This window comes from Etheostoma cragini, chromosome 1 (genome assembly GCF_013103735.1).
Source record: "Etheostoma cragini isolate CJK2018 chromosome 1, CSU_Ecrag_1.0, whole genome shotgun sequence".
Taxonomy (NCBI): Eukaryota; Metazoa; Chordata; class Actinopteri; order Perciformes; family Percidae; genus Etheostoma; species Etheostoma cragini.
The window spans coordinates 1,095,425-1,115,386 of NC_048407.1; the positions used below are offsets into that span (position 1 = coordinate 1,095,425).

The 19,962-nt window shown below is 38.4% G+C and overlaps 1 protein-coding gene across 3 annotated transcripts in view; it reads right to left on the reverse strand.

The window, feature by feature from the left end:
* Positions 1-19,962, reverse strand: part of cep89 (centrosomal protein 89) — a 63,334-nt gene that overhangs the window by 39,801 nt on the left and 3,571 nt on the right. For all 3 annotated transcript variants that reach the window (XR_004656579.1, XM_034871248.1, XM_034871258.1), the window contains exons 5-16: positions 17,408-17,459; positions 16,549-16,656; positions 15,933-16,172; positions 15,349-15,491; positions 12,725-12,775; positions 12,536-12,619; positions 11,520-11,623; positions 11,026-11,141; positions 9,755-9,935; positions 8,923-9,090; positions 7,347-7,488; positions 3,400-3,526 (exon numbers count right to left, since the gene is read on the reverse strand). Coding sequence is in view for 2 of the 3 variants with exons in the window: in XM_034871248.1 (XP_034727139.1) it covers positions 3,400-3,526; positions 7,347-7,488; positions 8,923-9,090; positions 9,755-9,935; positions 11,026-11,141; positions 11,520-11,623; positions 12,536-12,619; positions 12,725-12,775; positions 15,349-15,491; positions 15,933-16,172; positions 16,549-16,656; positions 17,408-17,459 (1,516 nt within the window). In the remaining variant the exon portion in view is untranslated. The remainder of the gene's footprint in view (positions 1-3,399; positions 3,527-7,346; positions 7,489-8,922; positions 9,091-9,754; positions 9,936-11,025; positions 11,142-11,519; positions 11,624-12,535; positions 12,620-12,724; positions 12,776-15,348; positions 15,492-15,932; positions 16,173-16,548; positions 16,657-17,407; positions 17,460-19,962) is intronic.

Here is a 19,962-nt window from a genome sequence, read left to right on the forward strand (position 1 = left end):
TGACATCTACAGGACCCTGCTTTCATCTTTCTGAGTGGAGTGGCAGGTTACATTAAAAGAAAACTCTCCTCCCCTAGATCTGAAAAGGAATACACCATACGCAGGTTAACCCACTAAGCTTAGTGTACGGACTATTTCTCCTTTTAAAAATGGTACACAATTTGTAGGGTAGCCAAGTGTAGTTTGTCAAGGACACGTTGTGATAAGAATTTAACTCATTTCCTGGTTTTCAGCTTTCAAATGGAGCCAGAAAGTGCCTTTAAAAAACTTACTCTCTAGCTGAAACAATTAGCCATGAGGTGAGTAGATGAACCATTTATATCTTCCATTCTTAAACCCAAACACTTAAAGCACTAAAGATGGAAGATTACGGGTCAGAGGTCACAGCACCCACTGTTATGTGAAGGTTCTGGGAAAAGAAATTAAAACTAAACTAAAAGCGGATGAGAATTTTGAATGGGAAGAAAAGTCATCTTGCTGTAAATTGATGTCAAGCAACATGGGTCACGCAATCCTGTGAACTAGCTATATTTATACATGCATTCGCTAAAATATTTAAAATGTTCAGGTGTTTTAAGGAGATAGAGGAGCAGGAATTTTAATTATCCATGAATAATTTAGTTGCAATCTGCTTTCTCTTTATAGCACACACTTAAAGGGATATTTTGCCAATATTCAACCAACTTTGTATCTTTGTCTAATCAAATAATACTCAAGACTATGATACTGTTGACATGGACAGGTTTGACGTGCTCGCATTACGTTATCCACCAGGGGGAGGGATTATTGGTCTGGTGCAACTGACTCGCGCATTCCAGTATTTGGTAATCATTCAGGTAGGTTTTCCACCTTTCTAGCAAAAGGAAATATCAAATTTGTTTCTCTGTTTTCTCTAGCCATGTAGCACCAATTTCTCTAACCCACAATCCTTATCTTTTCAATTCATAAGGTAAAAACATGCATCACAATCGGTTGATAAGCGTCAAATGAGAGCTACAGTTAGTAAAGAGATTTGTTGGTCACTTAAATTTACATTCCAATCTCAGAATCTATCACCTCATACAAGATGACAGTTAATTTGAGGTCATCAAAGGGAGAGGAGATATGGGTGAGGGGGATGTAATACACTCGTGGGAAGATGCTGTATCTGGCACTTGAGAGTCAGATCCAAAATCGGGTTATACATGGGATTAACTGCTGGAATTTTATACGTGGGGTAAATGGAATATATTTACACCTATTGTATAGAAATGTAAACAGAAATCATTTTACCGTCCTCACTGACATAACTGACTTTTTGTGTGGTATATTTTCAATGTTCAGAAATGAAAAAGAAGAACAAGGTAAAAAAAAAAGACGAGATTTAAAATAAATCAAGGGGCACGTTAAAGAAGCAAAGTTCTCTAGTGCAGTGTGAACAGTCTGTACATGAATGCAAAAAACTAATATCTGGTTTTATCTTCTCAAATGTGGGGATTTGCTGTTTTTTGTGTTATGTGATTGTGAATTTTTGGTTGAACAAAATGACTTGTACTGGACATATTTCAATTTCTTTTGCATTTTTTACTACACCCCTACAAAACCTTAAACGGACAAGTATGAAGTATTATTCTTGGTTAATATCTAGTTTAGCTGACAGGGAATGAGGGATTAGTCTAATTATGTATAAAAAGAGGAAGGGAATAATGTCCTTAATTACCTAACATTAATAGCTCTTCTCTTTCAATGGCCTGATCACCACCAATAGAACTCACATTCACACACATAAACGCATACCTCTTTCTGTCTGGGCTGTTTCTATAGAGATACAAATAACATTTTTAGTACTACTGAGATGTTTTTTTTCCTTATGTGGCTTGGATGACAAAAGCTGCCGACAGCTGGAACATAGCATTGGCTCTAGAGCAAGGTACTAATACTGCCAGACTAATGTCATGTTCATGTTTGGCATAGCAAGGTAAGAAAGCCTGTACCAACCGGTATTGCAGGAAGACTGTCAACCACAGCCGTAAAATTTAAACCAAGGTGGCATTGCATTTGTAGAAATTTTACCATGGTGATCAGATTGTTGGATAATATCCATGTTTTTTCTATAGAAAGGGATGGAATAAATGCAGTTTTTGTCACAGAATGGATGAGTAGAAGAAGATGCTCCATCTTCTTGTACGTAGTCATTAACCTACTTGTCTATTACAGCCATCTACACTTTTATGTTTAAAAGCAAACATCAGAAGTGAGTAGTATGAATTAAAAAATGATGAGGGGATTTTAAAACAGACAGACAAGTCTTGCATTACTTTTATGTTGAGTTATGGCAGGTCTGAACTAAATGGAAAAAAAATTATGTAACCACGTAATAATAAAGTTGTCTTTAAACCCAAACTAGACAGGTTGCAACAATAAGCTGCTGCATCCTCCTTATGATCTGCTATCTGTCTGCACATTTGGATAACTTTACTCAGAAAGTTCTTTGTACAAATACAGTACATAGCATTCTCCCCAAACTGAAACTAATCCTTCTATTTATGATCCACACATTTCCAAACGTAAGCTTGCATGACTATGTTTTTAAAATGATCTGTGTTGTTACAGCATTCTGATAGATGTCTCAGTTCTGCTTATATGTGTCATGCAAACAGTCCATACATGCACAGCTTAAAATAATAGTATTTAGGTACATTTCCAGCTGAGAATATAGTGTTAACCAGTGGCAAGTGGACTGCAGATAAATTATCAGTGGTATAAGTTAGCAACAGAAAACAGGAAGTAATTAAGCAGCAGAAATACAGTAGATGTAATCAAACAACACTGCCACAGTTATAAGTAAGTAAGCAACATAACTACAGTATAAGCAGTAGCAGTGTCACAGGGATGGATCAAAGTCAAAGAGGCCAGCACAAACCGCAACAGCTGTCATTGCTGGTGTTTTCTTTACATTTAACAGGCTGACTGTGTGTGCTGTTGATTCTACACTAGGTAAAACATGGGAAATGAAGTGGAGACTCAATGAGTGACAGATGGTTATCTGAGAAACACAAACGTGTACATACAGTACATTTATGCTTTCTGAGTGGTGGAGACTGGTAGTAGGATTATGATTATTATCAAGTGTGAGTGGGCTGATCAACAGGAAATAGATCAGGGGGCGGTTATCTTGGGCAAAATTAACTTCAGGTAAAATACTGTGTTTCAGTGTGGACTGTTGAAGCACCAGCTGAGCCAAAGGTGTAGCCTCACAAGCTACTGTGGTATCAGGGGTAAATGTCAGATTAACCTGCCTGCCATTCAACATAGGAGTTTCAGGGCATAGATTAGACAAAGACTCTCCCCATCTTTGATCAGAATACACAGATGGAGTTGAATGTAGTGCAAAAGTGACGTTTGAATAAAGAACCTTACTTTGACTGCTTCCTGTAGTTTTCCGAATTGAACCGTGCCATTTAGAATCCTGCTGACGAATCTCTGCTTTTCCTGCTGAAGAACTGATGCCTGGGGAGGTAGAGAGGGAAGACTGGGGGTTACTGATCTAAGAGAGGAACACAGACGGGGGGTAGAACACACAATTGGAAGAAGGAAGTGAGGGATAATAGGAGAAATGGATATAGGAAAAGAAGGAAAGACTTAACTGTTGCCAATTTACAGCAGTTTTGTGTGAGGCACAAACATTGACACAAACAGCCTATTTTTAGTATAATAAAACTACTTCTGGTTCAGTGTGGCAGGTTTACCCTGGTTTCATTGGTGCTGTGGAATTCTTCTGTGTTTGTTGTTGATGTTGTGCTGTCAAAATGATATGTTTCTCATGGTCCTTGATATGATTTGATACCTGCCGCAAATCACAATTCCTTTGGGATAAGAAGGGAAAGGTGTTAAATTGCATCCATGGTATATGTTTTAAAGTGTTGATTTAGAGAACATTTTACTAGTTAGCTTTAGACCTGCTATCTCTTAAATGGTGTCAGTCTGACCTTCTACACATGATGGGCTCTTGCTTATGCTCTAAAAAGCAAGCTATGGATAAGTTGAATCTGTTAACATTTACCAGAAAAACCTTTTGTGTTCCTCCGCCAAACACTCAGCCAACTGAGCCAAGTATATATTATAATTGTTTCAGATTAGTTCTATATGTTATGGTTTGACATGCTATATTTTATGGCTCTGATGGTATTTTTATCTACCAACATTGAAAAGCACCTCCTCTATCAGAAATACTCTGCCTAAATAGTGTTCACCAAAAAGAGTAAATGATGTTAGAATTATCATTAGAATGTATTAATCCAGTCAGGTACCATGGCTCCGAAAGAACAAAAGGTGCTATTATTAGAATGCTAGGAGTCTTCTGTTAATCATCACAATGCTCCAGCAAAAAAAATACATGTTTGAAAGTCAATTTTCTATGTTTTCATGCTTGTGTATTTTCCTTGCTGAAAATAGATCAAATCACAAAAAAATGTACAAACAACAGAATCTAAAATAGTTATTGTGTGTGATCTCCTTTGTTCCCATAATTCCTTTCTCTCTTAACTGTTGACTACAAATGTAAGTAAAAGCCCTGTGATCGATTATAAGCTTTGACAAAATTGAAGCCTTAGTCAAAGAAATAATTATTTCAGTTTTTTGTGACCTTGTTTTTATTGTTTGCAGCTTTAGGCAGCTCCTCCATTTACCCTGTGCATTGCATTGTAAGCTAATTTAGTTAACTGACATATTTGAGTATATATAATGTCATTTTAAACCATATTGTGAATGCACTGCCTTCTCAAAAGCTGGTTAGAATTACAGTACAGTGTGACAAACTCTACATTTTGGATGTTGACCCTAGCCTTTCCACACCTCCACTAGACACATCAGATTACAAACCCACCAGGCACATTCTAAAAGTAATGGAGAGTGCAGTATAGATATATTCCAGTACTGGGTTTATCACAGAGATAAAAAATGTAGAAAAGAAATGTCATGCTGGCAAATTCCAAAACATTGATTCAACATGTAGTAAATTGAATTTAATTATTCAATAGGAGTTATTATTAAAAGCATGTTATTCAGCCATACATCTTTCTTCTAACCAGTTATCCCGAATGGTTGGGTGCAATAACTAAATGGTCGATGTCTCACTGACATGCTGAGGTAAATGCAGCCAAATGCAAACTGTAAATGTCTTATCAATGAGTGCAATGGCTAGCCTGCAGTGACTTTGCTGTTGTTAGAATGTCTGGTTTAAATTCATGTAAAATTAACAAACAAAAGCTAGAGTCAATGTGTAAACTCTAATATAGTGTATTAATTTCATATTTAATCACAAGTAACCTATAATAATACTGGTAAAAACTGGAATGGTAGAAGCTACACCTATCATTTCATTTAGGTACAATCCTGCGGGCAAAAAAGTAAACTACTACTCTACTAACCCATTCTGAAGTTGCAGCACCATCATTAACAGAATTATGATTTACAATCATTTATTTCTTTTTAATGTCTCTTACTGGTTTGTGTCCAAGAAACTCTCTAAACGTTTCAAACATGTTTCAGAGCTAGTCACACTCTCCTGACGGCGCTTTGCCACACCGTTTTACTAATATTATTTGGGTGTCGTTAGTAATATGAGGACGGATAAGGTTATGTGGCTACATAACTGATGGATTGGAAAGAAAAAAATTCCACTCAAATTGGTAATTATCTGGAAATGAAAATACATCTATAGTCAGGGCCTTGATATTATCTCCCGACATACTGTATGTTTAACTCCCTGCAAGTAATCCAGCTTCTTCATCAATGGGATCGTCGACACAAGGAAATGCCATGTTCAGATCAAAAACGTTTCATTCTGCCTAACACAGTTAATAAACCAACACTGTTTTTATTCATGCAGATAACAAACTGCGCTAAAATGTGCCTGATACAGACTGAATGAATGAATGAGGAAATGAAAGAGCGCTGTGTAAGAGGGAGGAGACTGAGAGAAGAAAACCTGCTCCAGACCAGGTTAGGTTCACAGACTCAGTTACCATAGTAACTGATTGAGGTTAAGTTACCTCTCTTTCTGAAACGGGCTGGAGTTACCCCTCTCTCTCAGGTTTGATTAACTTCCTTTCTGAAAAAGAAATCCCAGAGTTTCCCTCATCTCAGGGTTAACAAACTCTGAGTTTTCACTAAACCTGCTTTCTGAGACGGACCCCTGTGCTGTTCCTGCTGTAACATGCCAAAATGTCTGCTCTTCAGTATCATCCCTGCATCTCAGTCCTTGCATGAAGAGGGTGCCTGTTTGATGAATGACACACGACTCCTGAAATATGCACTCTCTCTCTCTCTCTCTCTCTCTCTCTCTCTCTCTCTCTCTAGTCTGCCTCTGTGGACCAACTGTCATCAGCCACATATATCTTTATTACTCAATGGCCACTCAGTATATGTAAAGGGAAGCTTTATCGGGAAATTGCCGGATTGTCATGTGACTGATTACTGCCTGCTAGTTTATGTTCTGGGTGACCAGCAGTTCTCCTGTGGTTGTTTTTCTAATCCTTCCTGTCTTCACACCAGTTACAAGCCAAACAGATTACCAGGTAAATTGCCTTTAAACTGTAACTGCTGAGTGTAGGTGTCTGCATTTGCATTCAATCATCTGTTGCCAACTACCTAAGCTAGCAACAGCCTAAAGGTCCAACAAACACGGCAGGTTCAAAAACAACTGACATGCTGTCCTTTTTTCTTAGTTTGCATTACATTCAAAATGTGTTAATATTTGTAAATCTGGAAAAACTGAAGGAAATAAAATTTTATAACAGATTTTTATCATAGAATATAGTATATAAAATAGAATCAACACCATAAATTCTATATCCCCTTCTATATTACGTTGCTGTTTCATACAGTATGTTTTATATTGCTATATTGATACAACACTGAGTATCATCACTTAATCATATTATATTTTATTCTGGTGTGTGCTGTTTTAGTAAAGGAGATCATACTATTTTTGCATGTATTATACTTTGCCGACTTTGCAGCTACTCATCACACAACTTTGTCACTTCACTTGAGACCGCACTGCACTATTAGTTGAAGTACAACACTGTTCATGAGTACTGCTTGGCTTTTAATTTTGAGTTGAACTGCTCTTGTTTATTTCTGTCTATGCGCTGTTGAAAATATTGAAATAAATGAAATTGATCAATAAGGGCAAATCTTATCTTAGATCTATTTAATATTGTGTTTTCCTGCAGGGGTAAAAGTGTCAGGGATATAACATGTACCTGCATGTATATACAGTACTTTGTTCCACTAGTTGTCAGTGGTAGTACTGCTACTATATGTGTACCATGTGTGATATACAAAATCAGTATTAGTAGTACCATCTGTATTAGTTGGTCTCTCTCCTGGGAAATGTGCTCCGCCACAGATATGACAGCTCCCATGTAATGCCGAGTTTTTTCCTCTTTCAGCACACACTCTTCCTTCTGTCTCTTCAATACACTCACCCTCCTCTCAGCCTTCCTGGATGATGGAGAGACAGGAGAGAAGAAGAGAATAGGTCAAACAAAGGGGAAAAACAATAAGACAAAAAGAAAGAGGAGGATAGCAAAATCAGGCAAATAGGACATATAGAGGCAGAAGTGCAGAAGGGATGAGATTTAGAAAAAAAACTATGTAGGGAAGAAAAATATATCAGGGGTTAAGGGAAAAGAATAAAGCAAATAATACGGTTGAAAACAGGCAATAAAAGAGAGACAGTAACTGGATGATAGCTTGAGACACTGCCATCTTGATGCAAGCAGGGTGAAAACACTGTTGGTTAATCAAACACCTTCTGACAATCTTCACACTTCAGAATGAGAAAGTCCACAATGATCTCAAGTCAGGTCTCCAGGGAGCCAAGGTTCAAGAGACCAGAACAGATTTTAGAACAGCTGTAACCCTTGGACAAAATAAACTGTACTGTACTGTAGGGAAATTACGTGATGTGAACCATGGTAAGATATGTAATACTATTGAAAAGCCACTTGGCAACTTTAGCTTATGCCTGTATAGTGTGTTAAATAAGCCACTCGCACTACAACTTTCATACATTTTTGAAGAGGGGAGATTCTCCCCATCTTGATATATATATATATATAAAAAAAAAAAAAACACATGGTTCTGAGCATGGCCTTTCCTGCAACCAGGGAAGAAGCTGCCAACTAAAATCTCACTTCAGGAATAACTGGGTGTTCAAGTGGCAGAAGATTGGGGGAGATATCAATCAAACACAGCTTGTACACACATGCACACTCCTGAGAAAAGAGCCCTTATCTAGCAAAATAACTGAAAGGGTGGTTTAAGAGGGGATAGGACATAAACATAATCGAAAGAGGTGTTTATTATGGATGAAATACAGTGTCAAATATTTCAGTTCATACAGTGTCAAACTTCACCAGTTCAGTAGGTATCTTTTATACCAAAAAAATAAGTACCACAATTGACAGATAATCTGTAAAATTAAAAAAAATTCCCTGCCTCCCCCTAGTGCTCCTAATGGCATCTGCAAGTTTCTATGGCACGCAACAATTAAAACCCATCAGAGCTGAGGAACCTCTGTCACATTTCTCGTTTTACAGTTACAAAGTTACAAAACAACGGAGTAGAGAGAAATCAGCAATGTAGTTACGGAATCTTGGTTCACATTCGATCAGCGCTGCCTAGTTTGACGTGTTTCTGCGTTAAAGACTTCTCGGCTCTGATTGTTTTTTTTCCATGTGCCATTGGGAGCGCGAGGAGGAGGCAGATGCTTGTTTTCATAGATTTCTTGATTCATGTAGTACTGTCAGGATATAGTGACAGTTTGAGCAAACAACAAGTTCTTTATAAATGTTGCCAACTGTAGCCCAACTAGCATGTCATAGGTTTCATGTGTAGGAGGATACCAGACAAAGGAAGCAGTATATTTAGTACCTGTTGGCTTGTTTGGTGAGCTCCTGCTCAGCCTCCATTCTCCTTATATCAGCCGTCAGGTTGGCTTTTTCCAGAGCTAGACTCCTATTCTCCTCTTGCAGGCTGGACAGTCTGAGATGCAACTCGTCCATCTCACTCTTATTCCTACTCTCCTGCTGTTCCAGTTCCCTGAGAGCCAAGGGCAGATTATACAGCACATTATGACAAAACATCTAGAACTCAGTAAACACTCTTTAACAAAGTGCATCCCATCAGTATAAAATGTACAAATCTACAGAAATGTCTGTGTTTTAATAATCCTGCTGACTTGAATCCTTACACTACTTATTTTGATTAATTTTTTGAGATTTCGGTTACATCCTACTGGCTTTCTTTCCCAACTCTATCAAAAATAGCTAAAGCAATTACAGCTAGGATTCTGCTCGACCACATCAATGCATTCGTCACATCCCAGTGCCCCTCTTTATTGCAATTAACAATGCAATACTTCAGCTGCTACTCTTGTTTCCTCTGCTACGTATCAATTGTAAACTTAATTCATAATAAACTAAACCTAAACTGAATTGAACAGAACTCTCGGCAAACCTGTTGGAAAGAAGGTTGGCATTTGGCATTTTTGGATGACAATATGAAGGGAACTGTGCACCTTTTCCTTACATACGGCAAGCGAGAATGTGCCTCGAATATGAACTATTCTGTGTTCAGTTCTTCTTTTTCTTCTTACTTCACACAAAAGGGGTCTCCCACTTCAGGAGCAGAATTGTTTTTAATACTGACTAATTCATCTTTTAGAGAAATAAATATGTGATTACATAAGATATTGTGGCTATACCGTCTGAGTTTCCCAGAAACATTGCAGTGTTCATCCCAGGTGATGGCATCCTTCAGGTGGGCCTGCAAGACTTGTAACTCCCTCCTATTTTTCTGCACCTCCGTCCTGCTCTCTTCCAGGTCCTCCAGCAAACGCTGCTTTTCCGCCTCTAACAACATCAGTTGTTTAGACAGCTGGGAAACTATAAAGATAGGGAAGAGACAGGAAAGAGAGGTGAGAAATGAAACTGAATAAAATAAACAGTCAGAATGAAAGTAACAGAAAAGGATGCAGGGCCACAATAAAAAGAATTATGCTAAAAGTTTCAAGTTCCCTTTTAGTTTGGATTTGAAGATTTCATCTTTAATTTTAACCACATATAGTTTTCCCTTGTATATTTGGTTTAAGAATCCCTTTTCATTTTTACACTTAGCACTTCAAATATTTGGTATTTTCCTGACCGTGAAATTGATTTCGCTCTTCTGTGTGGTATTTAGGCACCCAGCACAGGTGGGAGTGGTAGATTTGTCTTACACATTGTTACTCATCTACCGCTAAGCAAACTAAGAACAATTAACATTTTTAATTAAACATTCCCTAACCAGTATATGATTTTAAATCTGCATGAAAAATAATTTTTAATGTGGACAAATGTAGGAATGTCTGAAAATCACTCTGGATTTATCAATAATTATTATAAGGGATTTGTACAGCATCTGTTGTCCACAGCTGCTTTAGACTATGAAAAGCTTCTCCTTCAGTACATTAAATCCCTGCAGTGCATCCATCTGACATAACACCAGGCTGCTACAGAATACCCACATACACCTCTACACACATCAAATTGGTCCATTATAACTCGATATTCTGCTTGTTTATGTGGGACAAGTAAGATTACATTGATCCTTTGCTTTACAGACTCTTTTTCAACTTAAAAAAAATCCAAATCAGTGGGAGGGGGAGGGGGGGGGGGGTTGTCTGAAAATGCATATTGAAGCAAATGCTGCTTTGTCAAAATTAAGGTAACCATTTAAAAACATAAAATACTTAAATATTTCTGAAATTGGATTGATGCAATCATATAAACTTTTTCACCAAAAATGTTGTATTATTTGCTTATGTCTTTATAATTATACTGAATAAAAAAAATTAAAAAAACATAATCTGCCTTTGGTTACAGATTTATATATAGAACTATTTGTTCACATTGTGCCACTCTGCACCATTGGTGTGTGTGTCTCTGACGCACAAACAGCTGGCCAAGATGTTCTACTTTGTGTTTGTGATTGTACCTTCAGAACAGTGTCTGCTGTGGCTGGCCTTGGCCTTAACATGCTGAGCCTCAAGCTGATCAATCAGGACCTGGTTCTCCTGCAAAACCAGAAGGGCCTGTTGTTGTAGTTGATGACTGGGGAGACAGAAAAAGAGAGAGATTGACATAGATCCCCAATGTTAGTTGGTAATAAGGCTTACTGCCCCCTCTCGGGCATACTCTGATCAACCTCACAACAACACTGCTCATTAAACAGCAATCAGAATCAAGTGCACACACACACACACACACACACTATTCAATCAATCTTACCATTTGTGATGCATTAGAGCTTTAACTGCTTTTATTTCATAATTTCACAAAATATAACCTTGAGTAGCCCGCCCAGAGACAGCAGCAGTGCTGAAGAGAATAAAGCTAGAGGTACTTCATTTTTCACTTCAGAGAAATTAATGATGACAGCCAAGCAAATGCTGAATCAATAAACACACATTATTGGATATTTCTTCTCACCAGTTCTTTTGGCTGATGCCTCCGGCCTTTGCAATTTCATCATGGAGTCTCTCATTTTCTTTGATCACCTCCTCTACACAAACACGCGATCTCTTCACCTCTTCCTGTGGCAAGCAGACAAAACCCCATAAGGACCTCTCATTTCAAGGACAGCTAAACAAAAACAAAAAAGAAATATATACCACTACCTAATAATATTAATACTACCAACCCTCGAGACAAAATCCTTGACAGCAACAGCTGGGTGAACCAGTTCTCCAGGGGCCAATATTGAAATCACAAATATTGTATTATTGTATTATAACCCGATTACTCATAGACTTTTGGAAAATGTTAAAATGTAAAAAAAAAACAGTGAAACATCCCTTAGTACTTTAACTAGGTGAACTTTTTATCCCATTCAGAACACAACACAGAGTTTACTTGCAAAACGTTATATGCAAAGTAATTGTTTTTCTTGATTACTCTGTTTTTGTGATCTAGAAGACAATACTGTAATCACGCTTAAAAATTTGATAGTTGGTTAGCCAGCTATCTCTGGAGTCAGGGAAGACCCAGGACTAGGTAGAGGGATTAGATTTCCAATCTGGCCAGGAAACGCCTCGGGACCCCCTTAGTCGGAGCTGGTTAATGTTACTCGAGAAAGGGAAGTTTGGGGGCCCCTGCTGGAGCTGCTCCCCCCGCGCCCCGATACCAGACAAAGATGGATGAATGGAACTTTGTGGTGAGAACTGAAAAATAAAAACTATACCATATATTTTACTGGAAAACTAATCTGTACACTATAAATTGGCTTCTGTTTTAAATGTAAAATTTCAGTCAGATAAACCTGGGTTTTGATAGCACGCATTGCATACATACAAATATGCACATTAACAAATGTCCTGCTTATTTCTTCCATAACATGTAACATTCTCTTATTTGATCAGATGACTGTGTGTGTGACTTTGTAATTATTATACCCTCAATCTGAAGAAAGTCACACACATGCATATAGTTTCTTACAATCCCTTTACCTCAGTGGTTTGCAGAAGTGCATCTTTCTCGTTTATCCTGTCTTCATAGGCCAGCAACAAAGGAGATAAATACTTCATGTCAAGCTACAAAAAAGGACAATGAGAAATTATCCAAATTAGCCAAATCTGCTAGACTACTGCCCTGCCATATTAAAGCAATGTATTGTACAGCTATGTGTAGACACTGACCAGCCAGGGAGGAGGAGACCCCGTCTTTGGTAAGCCATTGACTCTGGAGCTCTGGGTGAGACGCAGTAAGAAAGAGAAAGAAAATAAAGTAAGTCTCATACCATCATAACCCTGGTAATATGCTTTAAACATTGTCCTTCACACAAAGTAAAAAATATGTTGATTTGCTGATTCTTATTTACAGTAAGTAAGTAAACTTTATTTATACAACACAGAATCCAGAGCTATCAAGACTAAAGGGAGAAAGTTCTAGAGCCTTGGAGCCACCACAGAAAAGGATCGATCACCTCTGGTTTTAAAACAAGTTCTGGGGACAGTTAAAAGGCCTGAACACCCCAGAGAACGACCAGAATTGTGTGCATGCAAAAGATCCTGGATGTAAGAGGGAGCTTGACCATGCAAGGCTCTATAAGTAGTAATTACATTTTTAAAAAGCACTCTAAAACCTACTGGAAGCCAATGAAGAGCCTTAAGCACAGGAGTAATGTGCGATCTCCTACTGGCCTTAGGAAAAGGTCTTGCTGCTGCATTCTGTACAACTTGCAGTTTGTCCAAGGAGGATTTGTTTAAACAAGTGTACAGTACATTGCAAAAATCCAAACGTGAAGAAATAAAAGCATGAACTAGCATCTCCATCACTTTTTTAGAGAGCACAGATCTGATCTTAGCACTGATCCTGAGATGGAATAAACAACGAACCACAGATTTCACATGACTGTTAAAACACATAGATTTGTCCAAAATGACCCCCAGATTTCAAAGATTACAATCAGAGAGTGATAGAGCGCCAATGGCCTGCCTAATCTCAGGGGTAATGCTGTCAGATGCTTGAGGAATTTCAAAGAGAAGCTAGCCCAGCATTTTCTATACCAAAGAACATTACAGTTTCATAAAAACAGAACAGATTGGCATTTAAAAGAAATTACTATGTTTATGTGATTTTTGGAAGCACACAAAGTTAAATTTTAGCTGGATTTACCCTGCAGAGATCTGAGGACCAGGTAACCATAGTCCTCAGATTGGACAGATAGTCTAGCTAGCTGTCTGGATTTACCCTGCAGAGATCTGAGGACCAGGTAACCATAGTCCTCAGTATATTATATAAATATAAAATCTTTTTTCTATCTCTTCCTTCCGCCAGCCACACTTCAGTAATGAGGTCGAGCAGAGATGTAATGAGAACGGGAGATCTCTTAGTGAGAACACACAGCAGGAGGTAGCCATTATTAAAACCATAGGCCAGCTTTCTCCTGCAGTGTAAAACACACTACAAACCAGAATGGACAGACAGCCACAGACCAAAACCAGTAACTCCTTTGGTTCAACAAATCAGATAGAAGACAAATATAAACCTTATTTTTGCTTAGCAGGGTTCTGGATCAAAAGGTGGATTTATATCTTAAAGGCTTGCCATGGAAATGTAGTTATGTACTGATAATATATTCAGTGTAAAAGCTGATTCAATTAGACTGAAGGGAAAGAATTGCATAACAGAATAAAATATTAAAATTGATTTATTGATTTATTGACTTGATTATATCAATACCAACGTTGGTATTGATATTGATCAATAGCAGTGTAATGAGATCAATACTTTAGGGACTGATTTAGTGAGACACTAATAACACAGAAGTGCTACAGCTTTCACGACTGTTTCACTGTGTCACGACGCACAGAGCAGCAATGTTGAATTTTTTGCTTGGGGTAAAGGTTTTTGTGCCACAGACAATTCCGCTTGCTGTCCCTCTTTTTGGCCGGATGACCGTTACATTCCGCTTTCTTTGTGTTGGAATTTTAAATTCCGGTGGATTTCTGAGGACTATGGTTAACTGGTCCTCAGATCTCTGCAGGGTAAATCCAGACAGCTAGCTAGACTGTGTCCAATCTGAGTTTTCTGTTGCACGACTAAAACTACTTTTAAACGTACATGTTTCACTCAAAAAAGTTCCTTCCCCAGGCTTTTTTGCAGCGGCATCGTGGCTCGGTCCCATGTTTAGCACCGCTCAAGACTATTGTGATTGGTTTAAAGAAATGCCATTAAAGCAGAGCACTTTTTTTCTCATCAAGAAATGATAGGTGGGCTAGCCATAGAGAAAGGACTGACAAAGCGAGACTAGGCTGGCCCTACACTGCCTGTTTTTTTATCCTGTCAAAGACGTATATTTATTCTCAGGCTTATAACACACTTGATAGTTGCCTATCATTGTTTTTAAATGTGCTTTATACATATATTTGGATTGGATGCAGGTCCCCTCGTTCAAAAGACTCCCTCACGCATTCACTCACTCCCACACAGAGACTCCTACCTCCTGCGTGAAGAAAGCAGCGGAGAAGAGTACACTACAACACATACACCTTCCATGTAATTCTGGCAACATGAGCTGGAATGAGACAGGCTGAATGATAAGAGAAAGGGTGCATTTCCCTGATATTAGGAACTCATCTACAGGTAAATGTTTTAAGGCTGCTTACATTATCCTTCAGAATACAAAAGCTCTTATTCATAATGTTATATATTCTGTACCAGAAACACAGCAGAGAGTTAAAACTTGAGCTTCAGCAATATACAAGATACAAAAGGTGCTACTCAAAAAGCAGAGGTGTTACCTTGTAGCTAGTCCTACCTCCTGTTTGGACAGTGGTCTGAAGTGGGTTTGGTAACGGCTCAGCTCCACATTTAGACGGTGCACTGTCAGTTTGAGAGCATCATTTTCATCCACTAGCTCCTGAGCATGTTGCCTCAAATTCAGTAGCTCTGCCTGGCTGCCTGCAAGCACAGCAGATACAGTTATTAACATTTTCTAAACAAGACTTGTCAAAGTCAAGGGCTAAGTGGCCTAACAATACACAATGCAATAGCCATATTTATTATCATAGTTTCAAAAGGAAAGAACAGAGATGGCTTTGGTCTTTCTTCAACATAGCTTTGACTCCCCATGTGGTAGGCTGGCTTGGACAGAATTTAACCCTTGGGGTATAATAAGAAGAACATAATTAATGCTTCACCAGCAGAGAATAACAGTAGTACTTTTCCATGCTGCTTCTTTCTGCCCACCAGGAAGTCAGAGTCCCTATTACCAAGACAACCCGCTACCCATTCAAACTGTCAATTTTCAATCCTTCAAAAAACTCTTTTAGATTTATTTTTTTATTTCTCTCTGATCATTCCCTTCCCCTCTGTACATCTCTAATGGCTCCTCCACTCTACCTGCAGACAACCCCAGGTTTGAGGAGGCTTGGCTGTGACTGATCTCCTGTTCCAGCCGTTGCAGTCTCTCCTCCGGTAACTTTTGTTCCTCTACCATCCTTGTACTCTTCTCTGGCGGGGCCCACAATACGTCCCTCTGCGCCTCACTGCATGCCCTGCTGGGCTCTGGAGACAGCTGGGTGGGTTGTTTAGGGTTTTTGGCTTGGCTTGGTTGATCGGTGGTTAGGATAGATAGTTGGGCTGTAATAGGAAAGATAAACATTAATATTGTAAATTAAAATTTAATTCTCAATACACAAATCTTATGGCAATAGCACATATATAATATGGCCATTACATTAACAAAGACATTTCTGTGTGAAGCAGAAAACTTCTTGAACTGTTATATATTAGTTGTATATAAGTAATTTGACAGTCACTTGAGCAATGTTTTGGAATATACTAAGTGACTTAAACTAACAACTGTCTAAGAATATACCATTTACATTAGTAATAACCTAAACAACAAAGGGCATATCATGGAATTGTGTGGTATGAAAAATGGCTAAGTATGGTATAAAACTATAAGTCAAAATGAAAAGCAGACACAGCAGGCTACTTAAGGACATCCACCTACATTGCACATCTTCTCTCCAACTTCCACGGCTTTTCCTGACAGAGGCTTTCTTCTTGGAAGAAGCACCGCTGGCTTCAGGAGACTGGACACTGGTTTCCTCAGGGAAATCTGAGAGATTGAGAGAAAAATCATTTGCAGAAGTAATATTGGGTCTTGTGTGTTGCTCTATAAAAGTGACTTTCTCCATAGCTTGAACGTGTTACTTAAGAACACAGTCAGCCTGTAAGTAGGAACAATTATTTATTATTATTATTATTAAGGTAGCAGCATTTCAGGGACATATATTTTTTTAATTTAGCACTGTCAAAAGCCTGAAGCCAGCTCTGGTAATAACAGCAATAATGAGGCTTTCCATTTAGCTCTATTGTTGTAAGGCTATACTATGTCTGCTGTGAAACTAACGCTTGGTGAAATGAGAGCAGTATCTTAACCTTTCACTGAAAATGTCTGAGAAGTCATGTGAAGTGTAGCAAAGTCTCTCGGCCTTTCTTTCTTATTATATGTATGGATTAAAATTCTTTATTAGCCTCTAAAAAGAAAAGTCTCTGTTAGGTTTAATGGAGGTGTAAATCAAAATGTATTGTAACTGAGAGCTCCACAGCTTTGTTCTTTCTGAATTTAAAACCAGCTATTTTAAAGTTCATCAACAATACACCACCAACGTAATAACATGTATTTAGCTGCATGATGTTTGAGAGATTGCACTTCAACTGCTATATATACTACTGGTGGCTGCTAAGAAATATTGCTGTATACACCTAACACAATATTGTAAGTGTTAGGTGTATTGTATTGGAGTTATTTATTCACTACTTACAGCTTATGAGTTATTGTAAGTATTGTTTTCATATTCTTTTACCTGGAGAAGGCCCTCTTTTGCCAGAAATCTGATTCAGATGGGGTGTACTGGTCTGGAAGAGAGACAGACAAAACCAACATACAGTCAGAGAGAGATTTCCAAAGCTCCGCTGCCTGGATCCCTTTTGTGCAAGGCTATTTCAGAGACCGCTGCGTTTATGGCCATTGTCAAAATGTGGAAAATAAGATCTTGCATTTATTGCGGCAAATATTCAGAGACACATTTAAGCAACAAGAATGAGTCACAGTGGGGAGTTCAGTGGAGGGAAGAGTCGCAGTTAAAACAGAAGAGCAAGATAGAAGCAAAGAAAGAATTAAATACTTCAATGTGTGGGAAAGACTGAATGTCAACCGCTCACTATTACCGGTTTATTTTACACCACAAAAAGTCTAATGGCTGGATGCACAACTATCCTGAATAGAAAATAAGCCATTTGCATTGTTAGGTTTATTTAATGTAATCCAAATAAATGTATACTTTATCATGCTATGTTACACTATTATCATATCATGCTATGATGACGCTATGTATTATCTGTTGCATATCCGCAACTAGTCTCTCCTGAGTAAGGGAAGCTTGAATAAGAGTAAGGTCTTCCTCAGGAAGACCTTACTCTTATTCAAAGCTCCACCTAACTCCAATCAGCTGTTGGAGGCGTTCACCTTCCTGCTAAACCAATCAGAATCGTACACAAATTGCAAGGGCCAATCACAGAGTCACAAACCTGTTTTTAAAAATCTGTTTCTGCCTTTGCTGTCATTGCAATCAAAGAGTGCAACCCTCCACCCCCCTTTCCTCCTCCAGTCCACTACTCCAGCTGACCGGTCTGGAGCCTCCTCTGCTCTGGTCTTTGGGCTCCTTTGTCGCCACCACCGGTGTCTTGATTCCATCGGGGGGTCTGATGGTTCTCTACCCATATATATGGACATACAAAATATTCCTATAGTGATGGGGTCTAATTGCCGAAGACGTTGTACATTTTATTGAGCTTATTTGCATATCTGCAAACATGTCTCTCCTGATTGAAATGCAGTGTAAAACAACACTCCTGCAATAAATTCTACCTTTATTAAGGTTATAACGTTTGTCCGGTTCTTGTTGAAAATGTTTTAGTTAAATATTGATTTAACCGTATGCTTATTTTTCGCGGCTGTAGTTCAAGGTGCTGGTGAACTGTGTTGCATTTTATACAACACCTATTAGTTTTAGCAAGGTGAACCTTATAAACTGCCAACTGAGGATATTCCTTACATTAACTCACATCCTCACCCTGAACAATAAAGAATGTGGTTGTCTGCTACCAACAGCGCACATCCATGGAGCACCAGAAAAGACCCTGGACACTTGGCGCAATATCTAATTACCTCAACCTGCACGTGTGATTGGGCCCTTGTCTGTGTGTGCGTGTGTGTTTGTGTGTGTGTCTGTTTCTGCATGTGTTGTTTTGTCTCCCTCCCTCCCAGCTTTCCTCTCTGTGTTTTTTGGCTCTGGGAAGTGTTCCATATCTCAGTCTATTGTTTGTATCTGTTAATTTTTTAATATAAAAAAGTAACATGGTTGTCTGGTATGGTTCTGTCGATTCAGGAGGATATAGACTGATGCTTCTTATGGATCACATTTTTGTGGTGCTACAAATCCACTATGTATGCTTAGTTTATAGTACAAGGAATAGAAACAACATTTCCTCTGTGTTGCTCAAAGGTTTTCAGCTAACTTTAGCTGGTGAATAAAGAAGCAGGCGGCTAGACTCTGATAGCCTGGAAAGACAAGTGACATGGGGAAACAGAGCCCATTGGGACCACTATATGTTAGCAACAACCCAATGTAGCAGCACAAAGGACAAGAACATGAATAGAATAGAACCATATACAGTGAGAGAAGAGCAGACTCTTGAGATATAAACATTGGGATTTTGGGGAGATATCTTACATGCAGGATTAAAGACAGACCATGGAATAGGGTTAAAAGGGAACACCATCTATATTAAGAATTCCAGTATGTTATTTCCATGGCCAAGGAAGTTCAATCAATATTTTTTAACATGATACACTCTCTCTCAAAGCCAGAAACCAGAGAAGTAAGTCTCAAACTTGTGATATCATCAAGTGTAAAGTCTGGAGCTGCTCCATAGACAATGAATAGGAGACTGATCTTGCCTTGTTTTTAATACCCAAATGAGCTTTATTCCATTGTAGTGTTCTCAGTTCTGAGAAAGAAAATGTTCCCCATAAACTCAGAACATTCCGCTGGGTGCTCTGTGTCCTCTATAACATTTTTCCAAATTCATAGTCCATGTAGCCCTTCCAGACTTTTTGTACTTGATGAGATCACACTCTTAAACTTCAAGCATGCTTTAAGGACATCAAATCCTAGATGACCATCAATGTCCTGATGTTTAACCAAACACCTCAAAAGCTCATTATCTAAACACACAACTTCTCTGAATTGTTTGGTCTCTGTAAATTAGAGTGTGGTATAGACCTGTGAAGTATCTTAAGATAACTGTTGTTGTGATTTGAAAGGGTAAATTAAATTGAATTGAATAGAATATATAT